We start from the raw sequence: 15671 nt of genomic DNA on the forward strand, positions 1-15671 counted from the left end.
ATAATATGTTACAATTACTCAATAGTCAAGATAAAACTCTGAGTTTTTATATATATATATATATATATATATATATATATATATAATATATATATATATATGTATATATGTCAGTGAGTCTATTTGCTCCCTCACTATTTGATATGCTGAACTGGTCTCCCTTTTGGGTTGTGTTTGTGCATGTATCTATGCTTGTTTATGTGTGTGTCTGTATTTCTCAATGTGTGTGTGTGTGTGTTTGGCAATGTCTCTCTGTGTCTCTATTTTTGTATAGGGATGACTGTGTTTCGCTACTGTGTCTGTATTTCTATGTGTGTGTGTGTATGTACATTTGTTTCCCACTGCATATGTATGTCTATGTTTCTGTCTGTGTGTGTGTGTGTGAATGTGTAGGGATTTTTTTCAGTGGCAGCAAATGTTATCTTCCTTTCTAACCTTCTAAAACCTCCACAGGGTGAACTCCAGCCTTGGGAATCATGGGAAATGGAAGACCCTGAATATAAGTCCAGCAGAAACCGCAACAAAAGCGAGAACGGTGAGCAAGAGCCTGATATCGACTTCTTCCAAGACATGGCACCAAAAATCAAGAGAACCACTAAAGTAAGTTCTTTCTTCTTGCTTATGTTTTATTTGTTCCTTTCTCCAGTGATTTGTCTGAGACCCCTTTTGGTTCTGGGGATCAAAAATCCTTACTCTTTTACTCTTTTCAGTCATTTGACTGCGGCCATGCTGGAGCACCACCTTTAGTCGAGCAAATCGACCCCAGGACTTATTCTTTGTAAGCCTAGTACTTATTCTATTGTCTCTTTTGCCGAACTGCTAAGTTACAGGGACGTAAACACACCACCATCGATTGTCAAGCGATGTTGGAGGGACAAACACAGACACACAAACTTACACACACACACATATATATATATACATATATACGACGGGCTTCTTTCAGTTTCCGTCTACCAAATCCACTCACAAGGCTTTGGTCGGCCCGAGGCCTTAGTAAAAGACACTTGCCCAAGGTGCCACGCAGTGGGACTGAACACGGAACTATGTGGTTGGTTAGCAAGCTACTGACCACACAGCCACTCCTGCGCCTTTGTTTTTCTTTATTTTAATCAAAACCTCCCATCATGCTGTGTGAGAAACTTCTTTAGTTGTAGACATGGCTGTGGGATTAAGAGGCTTGCTTTGTAAACACATGGTTCTGGGTTCAGTTCCACTATGTAACAGCTGAAATATGGCTTTTCTACTATAGCCTCTGGCTGATCAAAGCCTTGTGAGTGGATTTGGTAGATGGAGTTTTAAAGAAGCTTGTTGTATGTGTGTGTGTGTGTGTCATCATCATACAGTGATTTAAATCCAGGTTTCGTCCCTGTTAACAGGGGTGGCTGGATCTATCTCAATGCCATAGCAACCGCTCTCACACCATTTCACCATCTTGCCCTGTTTTGGGTGTCCTCCCTTCTCAAGTCAGCCTTCCCAATCTCCTCCTCCACTGTCCCCTCCACATTTTCCTTGGTCTACCTGGCTTTCGCTGTCCATTTTCCTCAAACTCTGGCACCCTCCTCAACACATCCCCATCCACCGCCCTCCATTTGCCCTTGCCAACCATTCCACTGATTTCTCCAACCCCCAGCATCCCCATCAAGTCCTCAGTCCTTCTTTTATCAAACAGCTTCACACCACACATTTCTCTCACCATTGCTCTCTCGGTCCTTCTCAAAATTGCCCTCTCTCTCTCAGACATCATGTCTCACTCCCATACATGTGTGTGTGTGCATATATATACTCTTTACTCTTTTACTTGTTTCAGTCATTTGACTGCGGCCATGCTTGAGCACCGCCTTTAGTCGAGCAAATCGACCCCGAGACTTATTCTTTGTAAGCCCAGTACTTATTCTATCGGTCTCTTTTGCCGAACCGCTAAGTGACGGGGGACGTAAACACACCAGCATCGGTTGTCAAGCAATGCTAGGGGGACAAACACACACACATACACACACATACATATATATATATATATGACAGGCTTCTTTCAGTTTCCGTCTACCAAATCCACTCACAAGGCATTGGTCGGCCCGGGGCTATAGCAGAAGACACTTGCCCAAGATGCCACGCAGTGGGACTGAACCCGGAACCATGGGTTGGTTAGCAAGCTACTTACCACACAGCCAAAAAGTTCCCAGACTAGTTCTGTAGTGCATCAACAGATGGCAACACATGGTTGTGTGCACAGTGACTTTTGTGAGGCAGTGACATTGCTGTGTTTACTTTGCAAGTTGTGTAATTTGTGTTTTTGTCATCATGTGTATGCTGTAACCTGCAATTTTGTCATGGACAGGAAGTTGGAACAAAGAACCAATGTGAAATTTTGCTTCAAACTTGGGAAGTCTGCTACGGTGACATTGAGCATGCTTTGGAAACAAGGCAGTGGGTCATATGCAGTGTTTTGAGTGGCATGAGTGCTACAAAAGTAGAAGAACATCCCTGGAAGATGGGCAACCTGGAAGACATGCCATGTGTGTGAGCCCACCATGTGTGTGAGCCGCCAAACAGCTTCAGAATCTCCTGCAACTTTTCTGGATGGTCTCTTTGTTTATTGGTGTTGCAAGGAGTTTTGTTGATCTCTCGCTCAACTGTGCTGCACACATAATAATCAAAGAGGTTGCAGTCTGAGGAGTTAGGTGGCCAAATGTTAGGGTTGCAGAAATTGTCTGACAGCCATGACAGGGTTCTTCTGCTTGTGTGGCATGGTGCAAAGTCCTGTTGCCAGATATAGGGTCTTCCAGCAGCCACCCTCTTGATCCAGGGCAGCACTACCTCCTCCAGGCACTTGATGTTGAGTCTGAGGCTGTGTGAGAAGATGAATGGTGCGTAATGTCACCATCATAAGTGATCTCTCCAAACACCATGATGTTGACTGGATGTTTAATTTTTATCACTCTCGGTACATGTTTTGGGGACATGGCAAACCAATGGTTGTTCTGTGTGTTCACCATCTGTTCATACCAGAGCTTCCAGTGTAAATGCCAAGTAGTACAGCATGTTTCTAAATTTCTGGCAGAGTGAATTGCATCGTGGTGCTGTCTTTCTCACAGGTAGTGTCCAACTGACCCTACTATACTGTGTAGTTGCATGCCTGAAATTAAAAATATAAAATGGTGACAATTTACCCATTGCACCCTCTGTGTGTGTGTGTGTGTGTAGCACCATTTGAGTGTGGATGTTGCAAGTAGCACCTAAATGGCCCTCATGCTGGTGGCACGGAAAAGCACCCACTACACTCTTGGTGTTATGAAGGGCATCCAGTTGTAGAAACTGCCAGATCAGATTGGAGCCTGGTGTGGCCATCTGGTTTGCCAGACCTCAGTCAAATCATCCAAGCCATGCTAGCATGGAAAGCGGACGTTAAACGATGATGATGATATATATATATGTATATTGGGTCGTCCTATAAATAATGGGTTTTTTTATACTTTTTTTATTCTTCAAATTTAAGATAAACAGAGTTCTTTTTTTTATCTAAAATATACTCTCTCCTTCATTTTCTACAATGCTTTTCCATCTATCTGGTAGACTTGCAAGGACCCTCTTCCAAATTCATTTATCCATGATGAAAAATGCTGTTACCTAGGGGACCAAATCAGCAGTGGAAGTGGATGCGCTGAGAGCATAGCTGCTAGGATTAGAATAGCCTGGGCCTAGCTCAGAATGCTTCTACCTTTGTTGGTAACAAAGGTCCTCTCCTTCAGAGTGAAAAGCAGATTGTATGATGCCTGTGTGTAAGCAGCTATGCTGCACCACAGTGAAACATGGGCTGTGGCTGCAGAGGACATGCGAAGGCTTGAAAGAAATGAAGCTAATGTTTTGTTGAATGTGCAATGTCAGTGTGCATGTACAACAGAGTGTAAGTGTCTTGAGAGAAAAATTGAGCATAAGAGGCATCAGATGTAGTATGCAAGAGAGAAGACTGCACTGGTATGGTCAGGTGATGCGTATGGACAAGGACAACTGTGTAAAGGAGCTTTTACTGCTCTGTCATGACAGACAGACCCCCCTGTTGTGTTATCATTGGGTTTTTTTCCTTGCCTGCTGTCATTTATTATTTCTATTCCAGATCCTGGTCAAGAAGGACAGCAATGAGAAACTTGAAAATCCAGCAAACCGTTTAGCGATGACATCAGAATTCCCTGTCACAGTAAGCTAATGAATTCGTTTACATTATCATTATTGTATTAACAACCACTTCTCCATGCTTGCGCGAGTTGGATGAGAGTTTGCTGAGGCAAGACATTTTTATGGCTTGATGCCTTTTCTGTCACTAATTTTCACCTGTTTCCAATTAAGCAAGTATTTCACCATGTCTAGGCATGTCTTGGAAGATCAAGAAGAATGAAGGACACACTGCTTGCATAACAGTGGCACTTGTTTACAACTATCATGTGATGTCAAGGAAAGGGAATGGTAACATTCATGACACACCTCATGATACCGGGATCAGTCCCATTACATAACACTTTGTGTGCACAAGTGCCTTCTACTATAGCCATCAGCTGACCAAAGCCTTGTGAGTGGATTTGGTAGGCAGAAACTGAAAGAAGCTTATTGTGTATACATGTGTGTATGTTTGTCCCCCCATCACCACTTGACAACCAGTGTTAGGGTGTTTACGTTGCTGTAACTTAGTGGTTCTGCAAAAGAGACTGATAGAATAAGTACTAGGCTTAAAAAGTAAGACCTGGGGTTGATTTGTTTGACTAAAATCCTTCAAGGCAGTGCTCCGGCATGGCTGCAGTCAAACGACTGAAACAAATAAAAGAATATATATAAGCACAAGGGGGTGCTGGCTTTGGGTAAAAGAAAATACAGGAAGACCAGTTGATTATGATTTTATTCAACATATTCTCCTCTCAGATGCACACACTTATTGCAGTGGTCCTTCAGTTTTTCTAAACCCTGTAAAAGAATTCAGAAGGTTGGCCCTCCAACCAGGCCTCTTGCAACTCCCCTAAAATCAGGTACTCTTTAGCACCCCCTTTTGCATATCACAGTACCAAATAGACCATCACGCTTCATTTGTGACTTGTCTGTTTCATCTTGGTTCCTATGGCTGGATGCCGTTGCTAATGCCAACTGCTTTACAGAGTGTACAGGGTGCTTTGGACATGGTGCCGATATGGGTGTGTCCATGTTGCACTGGCATCAGTGCTTTCTATGTGGTGCCAACAAGGGTGCTTTTTTATGCATGCCAGTGACATATAAAGAGCACCCATTCTGGTGTTACATAAGGACAGTGAGGGACATGACTAAATACTGCTCTACTGGTTTTCAATGTATATTTCTAACATAAGCACAAGTTCAAAAATGGTTGTGGGAGAGATTATATATATATGTGTGTATATATATATACACACACACACACACATATATATATATACACACACATGTTTTCAAGTACTTTGGTTTTTCTGGGAGCCCCTTTTAAAGTAGAAGGAATAGCTAAGATTTTTTGACTGCTATTTCTAAACTTCGGTATGTGGTGAAGCAAATCTCTGCTGAACCCTAATTATAAAGTATTACTTAAGCTTACCGTGAAATGGTCTTTTTCATGCCGAATTCTACTTGGTGGAATTACTGATTACTTCTTAATTAATTAATTTTACCCTTTGTTATTATATACACACATATATTCGGAGGGTTGCTAAGCCTAAATGAGCTGTTTGTTTTCACTGTCCTGTTTTTGTCACCAATTTTGACCCTCCGCAGATCCCAAATTTTATTTAATTTGCTTTGCTGGATCAACTGTGTTATTGAAGGTGTATCTTGTGAATTGTTCAAAATACGGATTAGAAAAACAGCCACTAACTGATGAAGAGTTGTTCTTTCTGTTGTTTGTCTTGCCAACCATTTGTTTCTTTTGTTGCCTGCAGAAAAAAGCCCTTATTCCATGTCCTCGTACTTCATATTTTTTGAAATTTTTACTCCCAGTGGCCTAGTGTGTAGAAAAATTAGTCAATAGACTATATATATTATTCATATAGATGCAGTGTACATTCAAACACATAAGAGGTAACCATCATAGGATACCTGGCATGCTAGAAGGAATAGCCAAAATCTAAACCACTATTAGGGATACATTTCGAAACCTGGACCATGGTTTCTGACTCTATATTAGCAAATACGATAATTTGCTAGGCGGAGTCTTCATCAGCAGGTACACCAAGATTAAACATATAAATACAAGGCAATCCAGCATGTGCCCTGTGCTTGTATATTATAATTTTTCAAATCCACCGCACAAGCCATTCTCTTCCCAAATACCAAGCTCAGAAACCAAGAGTCAGAAACCCTGGTCCAGGAGATAGATGGTAAATGTTTATCCATAATAGTGGTTTGGATTTTGGCTATTCCTTCTAGCGTGTCAGGTACCCTATGATGGTTATCTCTTATGTGTTTAAATGTACACTGTATTTATATATATACACACACACACACACACACACACACACACACACACATATATATATATATATATATATATTATATATATATATATACACACACACACATATATATATATATATATATATATATATATATTATATATATATGTATATTATTTTATATGTTATATAATTGAAAGCCACACATCCTTTTTCCAAGTAAGTTTTATGCATACATTTGTATGTGTGTATCTGTTTGTGTCAGTGTGTACATCTGAGTGTGTGTTTGTGTATGTATGCGTGCATGTTTGTGTATGTGTGCATGTGTTTGTGTATGTATATGTCTATGTGTGTTTGTGTGTGTTTATTTGTCAGTGTGTATGTGTATATCAGTGTGTATGTGTAAGTCTGTTTGTGTGACTGTGTGTCAGTATATATGTGTGTGTGTGTGTTTAAACCATTGTCATTCGTTATCTCTAACCTGTCCTCTCTCTCTTACTTGTCTCTCTCTCTCTCTCACTTGTCTCTCTCTTTCTCACTTGTCTCTCTCTCTCTCACTTGTCTCTCTCTCTCTCTCTCACTTCTCTCTCTCTCTCTCACTTGTCTCTCTCTCTCTCTCACTTGTCTCTCTCTCTCTCTCACACTTGTCTCTTTCTTTCTCTCTCTCACTTGTCTCTCTCTCTCTCTCACTCACTCACTCTCTCTCTCTCTCTCACTCGTCTCTCTCCCTCACTCACTCACTCACTCTCTCTTTCTTCTCTTCTCTTCTGGCAGCAAGACACTGAGCTTGGTATTTGGGAAGAGAATGGCAAATGCTGGGAAGAGGCCAGCGAAGACCTGTCCTGGCAAGTGGACGCCACAATCAAGGAGAAGAAACGAGTTGAGCGGGAAGCACGGCAGCAGGAACATCTCCGGAAGAAACAAGAAAAGGAACTGGTCCGAGGCCTCAAGAAAGACAGTCCCTTTGCTGCCGTGCGTCTGTCGTGATCTTCCGCCACCACTGCTGCTGTCATTAGCCATCACCATCACCATCCATCCATCATCCTCATCATCACCAGTGTCATCGTCATCAGCCATTTTAATCATCTGCATCACCGTTGCTGTTATCGTGTTTGTCTTCTCTTTCCTTGTTGTTGTTGTTGCTGGTACTGCGTGTCCATATCTCTTCCTCTCCTACCCACCCACCCACCCATATCACCTTCACGATATGGGTAGCTGGGTGGGGTGGTAGTAGGTGGGAGTTGCTAGTAGAATTCCGACCTCTTCCTCCTTGACCCCCACACCCCAGACACTCGCACATGCATACACACACACACAGACACACACACATACACACACACACACACACACACCTGTTGCTTGATCTTCCAGATTGCTCTCCTACCACTACCACCACCACCACCACCACCATCACAGCACCACTACCACCACCATTAAGGTACCAGTATTATTTTGCTTCTTGGACACCGAGCTGACAAGAGAACCGCTAGGTTACTCGGTCAACTAAATATAACAGTCAAATTTTCCTCAAATTAATCTCTGACATCTAAGAAAAGCATATTTTGGGTTTCTTGTACATCTGAAAAAAACAGGATGGTCATGACGGGACTGCCTTTGACCTCTAGGTCAGCTCAATCACAGCTGAGCTATGAGTCAATGCCTCAATAGATGGTGCCACCTGTCTGTGGGATTTGTTTGTATTTCATTTATTCTCTCTTTTTGTTGTTTCATTTACTAATTCATTAATTAATCAATTATTTTACCCCGTTAGCATTCAGATTGGTCTGTCAAATGTAATGCTTATTTATTCACATGTTTTAAATTGATCTTGCATTATCTTTAAGATGACAGTGTGGGGCAGGTGTGAGAAGTTGGATCTGGCTAGTTTGCACATGAAGTAGGTAGACTATCTGGGCTGGATGTAACTGGCTTAAATGCTAAAGGTTTAACTTTTTAGCATTTAGATTGCTTTCAAATGTAAAGGAAAGAGTAAAGACACCCTGCGGTCATGAATGACCATGGGATTGCACCTAGAAAGTTCCCCTCTGAGGCACATGTCTGGTCAAATATTGTTTATGAGAGGCCAGCAGTTACCCATACCTACCAGCCTCCCCTCTCCACACCATAATATATACATAGGGTAAAGGGTTAAGACCCTCATCAGTCATGAATGAACATGGGATTGCACCTAGAAAGTTACCCTCCGAGGCTCATGTCCGGGCAATATTGTTTATGGAAGGCCAGCAGTCGCCCATGCATACCAGCCTCTCCTCTTCAGAGACATCTCAACTCATTTTTACAACTGAATAAATTGGAGCAATGTGAAATAAAGTGTCTTGCTCAAGAACACAACGCACCGCCTGATCTGTGAATTGAATTCTCTATCTCATGCCTGTGAGCCTGATGCTCCAACCACTGAGCCCTGCGCCTTCACTATCTAATCCTTATTTATTCACATTGTTTTAAATTAATTGTGCATTATCTCAGCTTTTTATTTTTAGAATGACATTGTAGGGTAGGTGTGAAAGGCTAGATCTGGCCTGTTTGCTCATAAAGACAGGTGGACTGATATAGCAGGGTTTAAATGTTAAAGAGGTGAAGTAAATATTTATTTTTTTTTTTTTTCTTTCGTGAAAGAGGGTTTAGTTTGGTCGGAGTTGTTTTGTGAGATGGTGCATCTTTGAAGCTTTAGGAAGTGGTGGGGGAGACAAAACAAACAAAAAGAAAAATCCTTCAAATGTTGGCTGGTGGTGAGGTGGGGTAGGGGAAGGGACGTCAGCAAAAAAAACAACAATAACAACGACGACAACAACAGCAACAACCATGCAAAAAAAATAAAACCCAACTGGAAATGCCATTAGTTCTCTCCCGCTATGTTTAGCGGGTTAACATTTTGAGGTACAGACTGAGACTAACACCTTACTTTTAAACTGAGGTACACGCATACACAGACACACACACACACACACACACATGCAAAAGTACACGTTTAAACAAAGATGCATGCATATACACACATAAATACGCACCTTAAAAGATACATTCTTATATATATATATATATATATATATATATATCACGTGACCGACCAGTCCATCAGATGTAGTTACACATCGCTGGTCACAATGCGTTTGCATTGTTTTAGCCTTCGAATGACGCCAACCCGCTGGCTAAGCAAGCAGGCCAATATATATATATATATATACATATATATATATGTATGTGAAGGCGTGTGGTTTAGTGGTTAGGGCATGCAGCTCATGATTGTAAGGTCGTGAGTTCAATTCCTGGCGATGCGCTGTGTCCTTGAGCAAGGCACTTTATTTCACATTGCTCCAGTCCACTCAGCTGGCAAAAATGAGTAGTACCTGTATTTCAAAGGGCCGGCCTTGTCACACTCTGTGTCACGCTGAGTCTCCCCGAGAATTATGCGAAGGGTACACATGTCTGTGGAGTGCTCAGCCACTTGCACATTAATTTCACGAGCAAGCTATTCCGTTGATCAGATCAATTGGGACTCTCATTGTCGTAACTGACAGAATGCTCCTATATATATATATATATATATATATGTATATATATATATATATACACACACACACATGAGTAAGCACATAAATGCAAAACAAGGTGGGAAAAAATAGTACTCAATTACTGAAGGTAGAGTAATATACTTTTTTTTGTTTTTATCAAAGTTGCAAAAACCTCACAAAAAAGCTGCTATTCAAAGTTTCACGTTTCCATGAAAGACTCTTAATCACAACTGTCTGACAAATGGAAACCTGAAACTCTGAGTAACAGATTTTTTTGTGATGTTTTTACAGTGTTTATAAAAAAAAAGAAAGCATATCTGTATGTAGATACAAACTATGCATATGAGCTAATGGATGTATAAACAATTATACATACTGTAACTGTCTTGTGGGGGTTCGATAGAACTTCCACATTCAACATACAGCAGCTGAACATTCCCTGATCTGAGTGGAAACTCATATTTATCTCTTCGGCCCAGCTGTCTCAAATGTGCAGGGTTTGGTCCCAACTTATCAAACTTTCTGACCTGCATGCACAGTCCTGGAGCACAGAAGCATCTTACAAAAACATCTTTACTGTAAGGTGTGGTTGGGTTTGTCCCCTTTTGGGCCCTTTTTTTTTAAAGTTTGTTTATTTCTTTTTATTGTTTGTAGGTGACATTTCTGGCACAGTGTACCATGGTGGGAATATTGGTATCAAAGGGAGATAATTTAATGAACTTTGTACAATATATATATGTATGTATATCTACATATATATATGTATATAGATGTGTATATATATATATATGAGTATAATATATATGTATATTATATATATATATAATACATATGTATGTATATTTATCTCTGTATATATCTGTTTTGTGTGTGTGTGTGTGTATATATATATATATATATATGCACATACATACATGTATCTATCTATCTATCTATCTTTCTATCTATCTATCCATGTGTGTATTTACACATACACACACACATGTAATTCTTAAATAAATATCTAAAGGAAATTTTTGTATTTTACTCTTTTCTCACATAATTTCATTCATTTAACCCTTAATGAAGATTGATGAAAACAAACTTAGATTTAATTAACTTATTACTTGTGCTTTTATCATTGTTCATCATTGTCATCATGATCATATTATTATTATTATTATTACTGGGTGAAATGTTTAGTATTGGGTTGTCCGGAAAGTTCGTACCGATTTTTAAAGGAAAGAAAAAGGTCAATAAATACTTGCCATTACATTTTAAATCAATCAAATATGAACCATTTTGTTGCACAATGTGTCTCCATCTTTCCTTTAACTTGAAAATACTCTCTTCCTAGAATTGAGGTGGTTTCGTGGCAAAGAATTCATCAAGGTATCTTTTTACGTTATCCAAGGAATTGAAATTTTTACCATTAAGACTATTCTGCAGAGATCTGAATAAGTGGAAATCTGAAGGAGCAATATCTGGTGAATATGGAGGGTGAGGTAACACATCCCAGCCGAGCTGCAGCAATTTTTGCCTGGTTCCCAAAGCATCAAGTGCCGAAAATGAACTTTCTTATCTTCCATTTTAAAAAGTTACAGAATTAACACAGGTTATAGGAACATAAATCTTCTTCCATGAAAAGATAGCTTAAACTGTTCTCTAAATGGAGGTGTAGTCAAATCCTATTTTATGGACTCTCAACTATGTTCTAAAATAAGTCGAAAGGTAAGCTACTATAAATCGGCATGAACTTTCTGGACAACCCAATAGTATTTCATCTGTCTTCATATTCTGAGTTCAAATTCCACCAAGGTTGACTTTGCCTTTCATCCTTTCGGGGTTAATAAATTAAGTACCAATTACGACTGGTCCCCTCCCCCAAAATTTCAGGCCTTGTGCCTAAAGTAGACTTATCCATCGAGCAGCCCGTCATCGCTTCTTGTATTTCATCAGGTGTTATCAGCTTTTCGCAGAACTCCACATCTTAAGCTGAGAGCCGTGTCAGGACATCGAAGTAGGCGAAAAACCCCACCCACATCACTGGGCCACCGTTTGCTCTAAGCTGCTGAGCGATGTGTCACTGAAAAGCCGTCTATATATATGCCTCGAATCAAGTAATACGTGCCCCTTCTGATCCGTCAAAAATCGAATTGTGGCTTTGTTACCACGTTGCACCTCTGCTTCCAGGGCCATCGAACGGCTTTCGTTCCCTCATGTTTTAGAGTACGCACCTGACCCTGACAATGCATCCTGCCCATTCGGCATTGAAGAATTGTTTAATGGCTAATTTTGCAGTCAAGACGTTAACCGCAATTCCTTTTCTAGGTTCCTAAAGAGCCCACTTTCTCAAGAATTCTCTATCATTATTTCTTTACTAAACCTTATCTATTCTAATCTTAAAGCCTTTTTCAGGGTTAACTATCATCGGTTACTGACGATTGTTCCTCTCAACTTCCTCTTAATTAATTCTCTAATCTGGTCTCTGTAGACTTTGCGCACCGGGGAAGACGCATTCAGTTTCCAGTAACCAGGTCCTGCCTATGCAGTCTTTCTGGGTCGACCGACAGATCACAAATTTGTGGCCTGCATAGTTGTTGAGTGAATAGTGGACAGCCTATGCTATCCTTATCTACAGGCCTACAGCATATTTTATGTGGATACAATCTGGATGGCCCTATGATGTTTGCCTATGTCTACATCGATGCATTCCGGAAATCTAGTCAAAACGTGTCAGCCAATTTGCGAAACTTTTGCACTCTCTCTTCTATCAGTTAGTGCCACGCAATCTAGATGTGCATCCAACACAGCGTTCCAGCCGCTAACTAACACTAAAAAGGGAGGACGTCCCTAGAGAAACCTCCAAACACCTGAAGAAGTCCGGGTACCCACTCCAGTAGGGGAATACATAATTACTGTTCAGGTCCGGGACCACCTACTTACCGTCTGATTCCAGGAAGGTCGACTGTATTGCAAAATCCAGACCTCTCCGGAACAACATCGCCCCCACACTTCCCATTTTGGATCAAGTGGGAGATGCGAAGACCTGAAAATCACAAAATTGGATTCTAAGATGCGTGTATCAGAAATACTGATTTCGCTGACGGCTAAGACATTCACATCTGATCACCTGAGATCATTGATCAGGCGACCATACTTTCACGGTGATTCCAGTTCATGTGCATTTATGCTATCTACTCTTAAGGTCATCTTGACTGAAAAATAAAGAGAAAAGGAAACGGATCAAGTTTTGGTGGGCTTGGAGACCGTGCCACACGGTCTCCATTGGGTTTGGTTGAGACCATTGAAGGGTTTTATGGAACCGATCGAGCTAAGCACTTATTTTCTAAGCTTGGTGCTTATTCTACAGGAATCGTATGCCTAACAGCTAAGTGATGGGGACGTAAACAGACTAACACTGGTTGTCAAGCGGTAGAAGGGGACAAACACTGGCACAAAGACACGCATACAAACATAATGCCTAATGTATACAGTATATATACGTTTTGAACCCAAACACTGAAGCGATGCCATTATCATGTGATTGGTTTTTGCTGAAGGAAGTCCTCTTTTGAGTATTTTGCCGTGATGAAGGTCAAGTTGCTTCTTGAAAATATCTACCCCATCACTCCATAAAGTTCTTTCAAAGTTTTTGGCAAGACATTAAATGGCCGTAGGCCTTTAATCATAAGCTATTGCAGTACCTGGTCTTCACTCTCATCGGGATGGATGTGAACTTTGGAATAAAGCAGTGACGTCCAGTTCGGAGTCTGGTATAACTCTCGATGCTAGTGTTTGGTGACAAACTCTCTAAGATCTCCGATATGTATTGGGTTATCCTATAAATAATGTGGTTTCTTTATAATTCTTTTATTTTTGAAAATTAAGATAAAGTTCTTTTTTAATCTAAAATAAACTCTCCCTCATTTTCTACAATGCTCTTCCATCTATCTGGTAGACTTATTAATCTCCTCTTCCAAAATTCAGTTGTCTCTGACGAAAAATACTCCTCTAGTACTGTTCTGATCTTGTCAACAGAATTCATATTTTTTCCATCCGAATGATTTTTAAGACTGCGGAATAAATGATAATCAGATGGGGACAACGCCCGGTAAATATGGTGGGTGAGGTATAGTTTCCCATTCAAGTTGCTCCGAGCATTATCCTGATGGAAGAACACCTTTCGTCTTGAAACCAAAGATGGTCGTTTTTCTTCTAGCGCTGACTTAAACCGCTCAAGCTGCTTGCAGTAGATCCCCTATGTTATCGTTTGGCTTGACTTTAAAAGTTAAAAGCGAACTAAACCTTTCATGTCCCACCAAAAAGATAACAACACCATACGTGGTTGAAGGCCTTTAGCCTGGGGTGCTGGTGTTTCTTCTTTCCCTACCCACTGTCGTCGGCGCTTGACATTTTTATAGATAACCATTTCTCGTCACCAGTCACTATTCGGTCCAAAAAAGGTTTATTCATGAGACGTGGCAGCAAAGATGAGCACACATTCACTCTCTGCGCGCGATTAGACTCTGAAAGTTTGTAAGGAATCCATCGACACAATTTACTGACTTTTCAGATGGCATGCAGGTGTCGATGAATGGTTGTATAACCATATCTAAACTTCTCTGCTAGTTCCCCAATAGTTACGATGGGATTTCATACCACCGGGTTTTGCAGGACGGCTTCGTCGAGTTCTACCGATCTTCCAAGATGAGACTCGTCTTCTAGGCTGTAGTTTCCAGCTCGGAATTTCTGGAACCACGGTTGACACTGGCTTACGCTTATTGTCTGATTCACATATACTGTATTAATATTCCTCGGACTTTTATTGAACTCATTAAAGCAAAATATGCTGAATATGCCCCTTTGTCGCTTCCATTGTTGCTTTGGAAACTGTTAAATTCGAACTTTGCACTAAGGACAAAGTAAAATTACTACCTGCTTTTATAGCAAGTTGATGCAGGTAGTTTATCCCATCCCCCTCCAACTTTTAGTTCATGCAATTGAAAAACCGCATTATTTATGAGATGACTCAATATTTCACCGAATATCTCTCCCGTCTTCGCTACAGGAAGTAGATTCGGAATTCTTTCCATCTCTCCCACTTGCTCAACTGTTGCAATCTCCCAAGTGTAGCACCGCTACACACGCATATACTCTTTTACTTGTTTCAGTCATTTGACTGTGGCCATGCTGGAGCACCGCCTTTAGTCGATCAAATCGATCCCAGGTCTTATTCTTTGTAAGCCTAGTACTTATTTTATCGGTCTCTTTTTACCGAACCACTAAGTCACGGGGACGTAAACACATCAGCATCGGTTGTCAAGCGATGTGGGGGGACAAACACAGACACACACAAACACGCACATACACACATATATATATATACGCCGGGCTTCTTTCAGTTTCCACCTAGCAAATCCACTCACAAGGCTTTGGTCGGCCCGAGGCTATAGTAGAAAACACTTACCCAAGGTACTACGCAGTGGGACTGATCCCAGAACCATGTGGTTCGTAAGCAAGTTACTTGCCACACTGCCACTCCTGCGCCTATATATATATATATATATATATATACACACACACAAATATAGACGCGTACATATAGAAACAGACATAAATGGAAATTTCTGTCTTTCGATCTGTCTGTTACCATCTTATTGCCTTCACTAGTGAACCAATCTTGACAAAACTTTGCATATATGTTAAACTAACATCC

General features: G+C 40.7%; 1 protein-coding gene across 2 annotated transcripts in view; it reads left to right on the forward strand.

Annotated features, from left to right (window-relative positions):
• Positions 1-9429, forward strand: part of LOC115223597 (receptor-binding cancer antigen expressed on SiSo cells) — a 17512-nt gene extending 8083 nt beyond the window's left edge. For both annotated transcript variants that reach the window (XM_029794249.2, XM_029794248.2), the window contains exons 3-5: positions 454-600; positions 4115-4195; positions 7215-9429. In XM_029794249.2, the coding sequence (XP_029650109.1) occupies positions 454-600; positions 4115-4195; positions 7215-7427 (441 nt within the window). In that variant the 3' untranslated portion in view covers positions 7428-9429. The remainder of the gene's footprint in view (positions 1-453; positions 601-4114; positions 4196-7214) is intronic.
• The last annotated feature ends 6242 nt before the right edge of the window (positions 9430-15671 follow it).

This window comes from Octopus sinensis, linkage group LG23, assembly GCF_006345805.1.
Source record: "Octopus sinensis linkage group LG23, ASM634580v1, whole genome shotgun sequence".
In the NCBI taxonomy this organism is placed as follows: domain Eukaryota; kingdom Metazoa; phylum Mollusca; class Cephalopoda; order Octopoda; family Octopodidae; genus Octopus; species Octopus sinensis.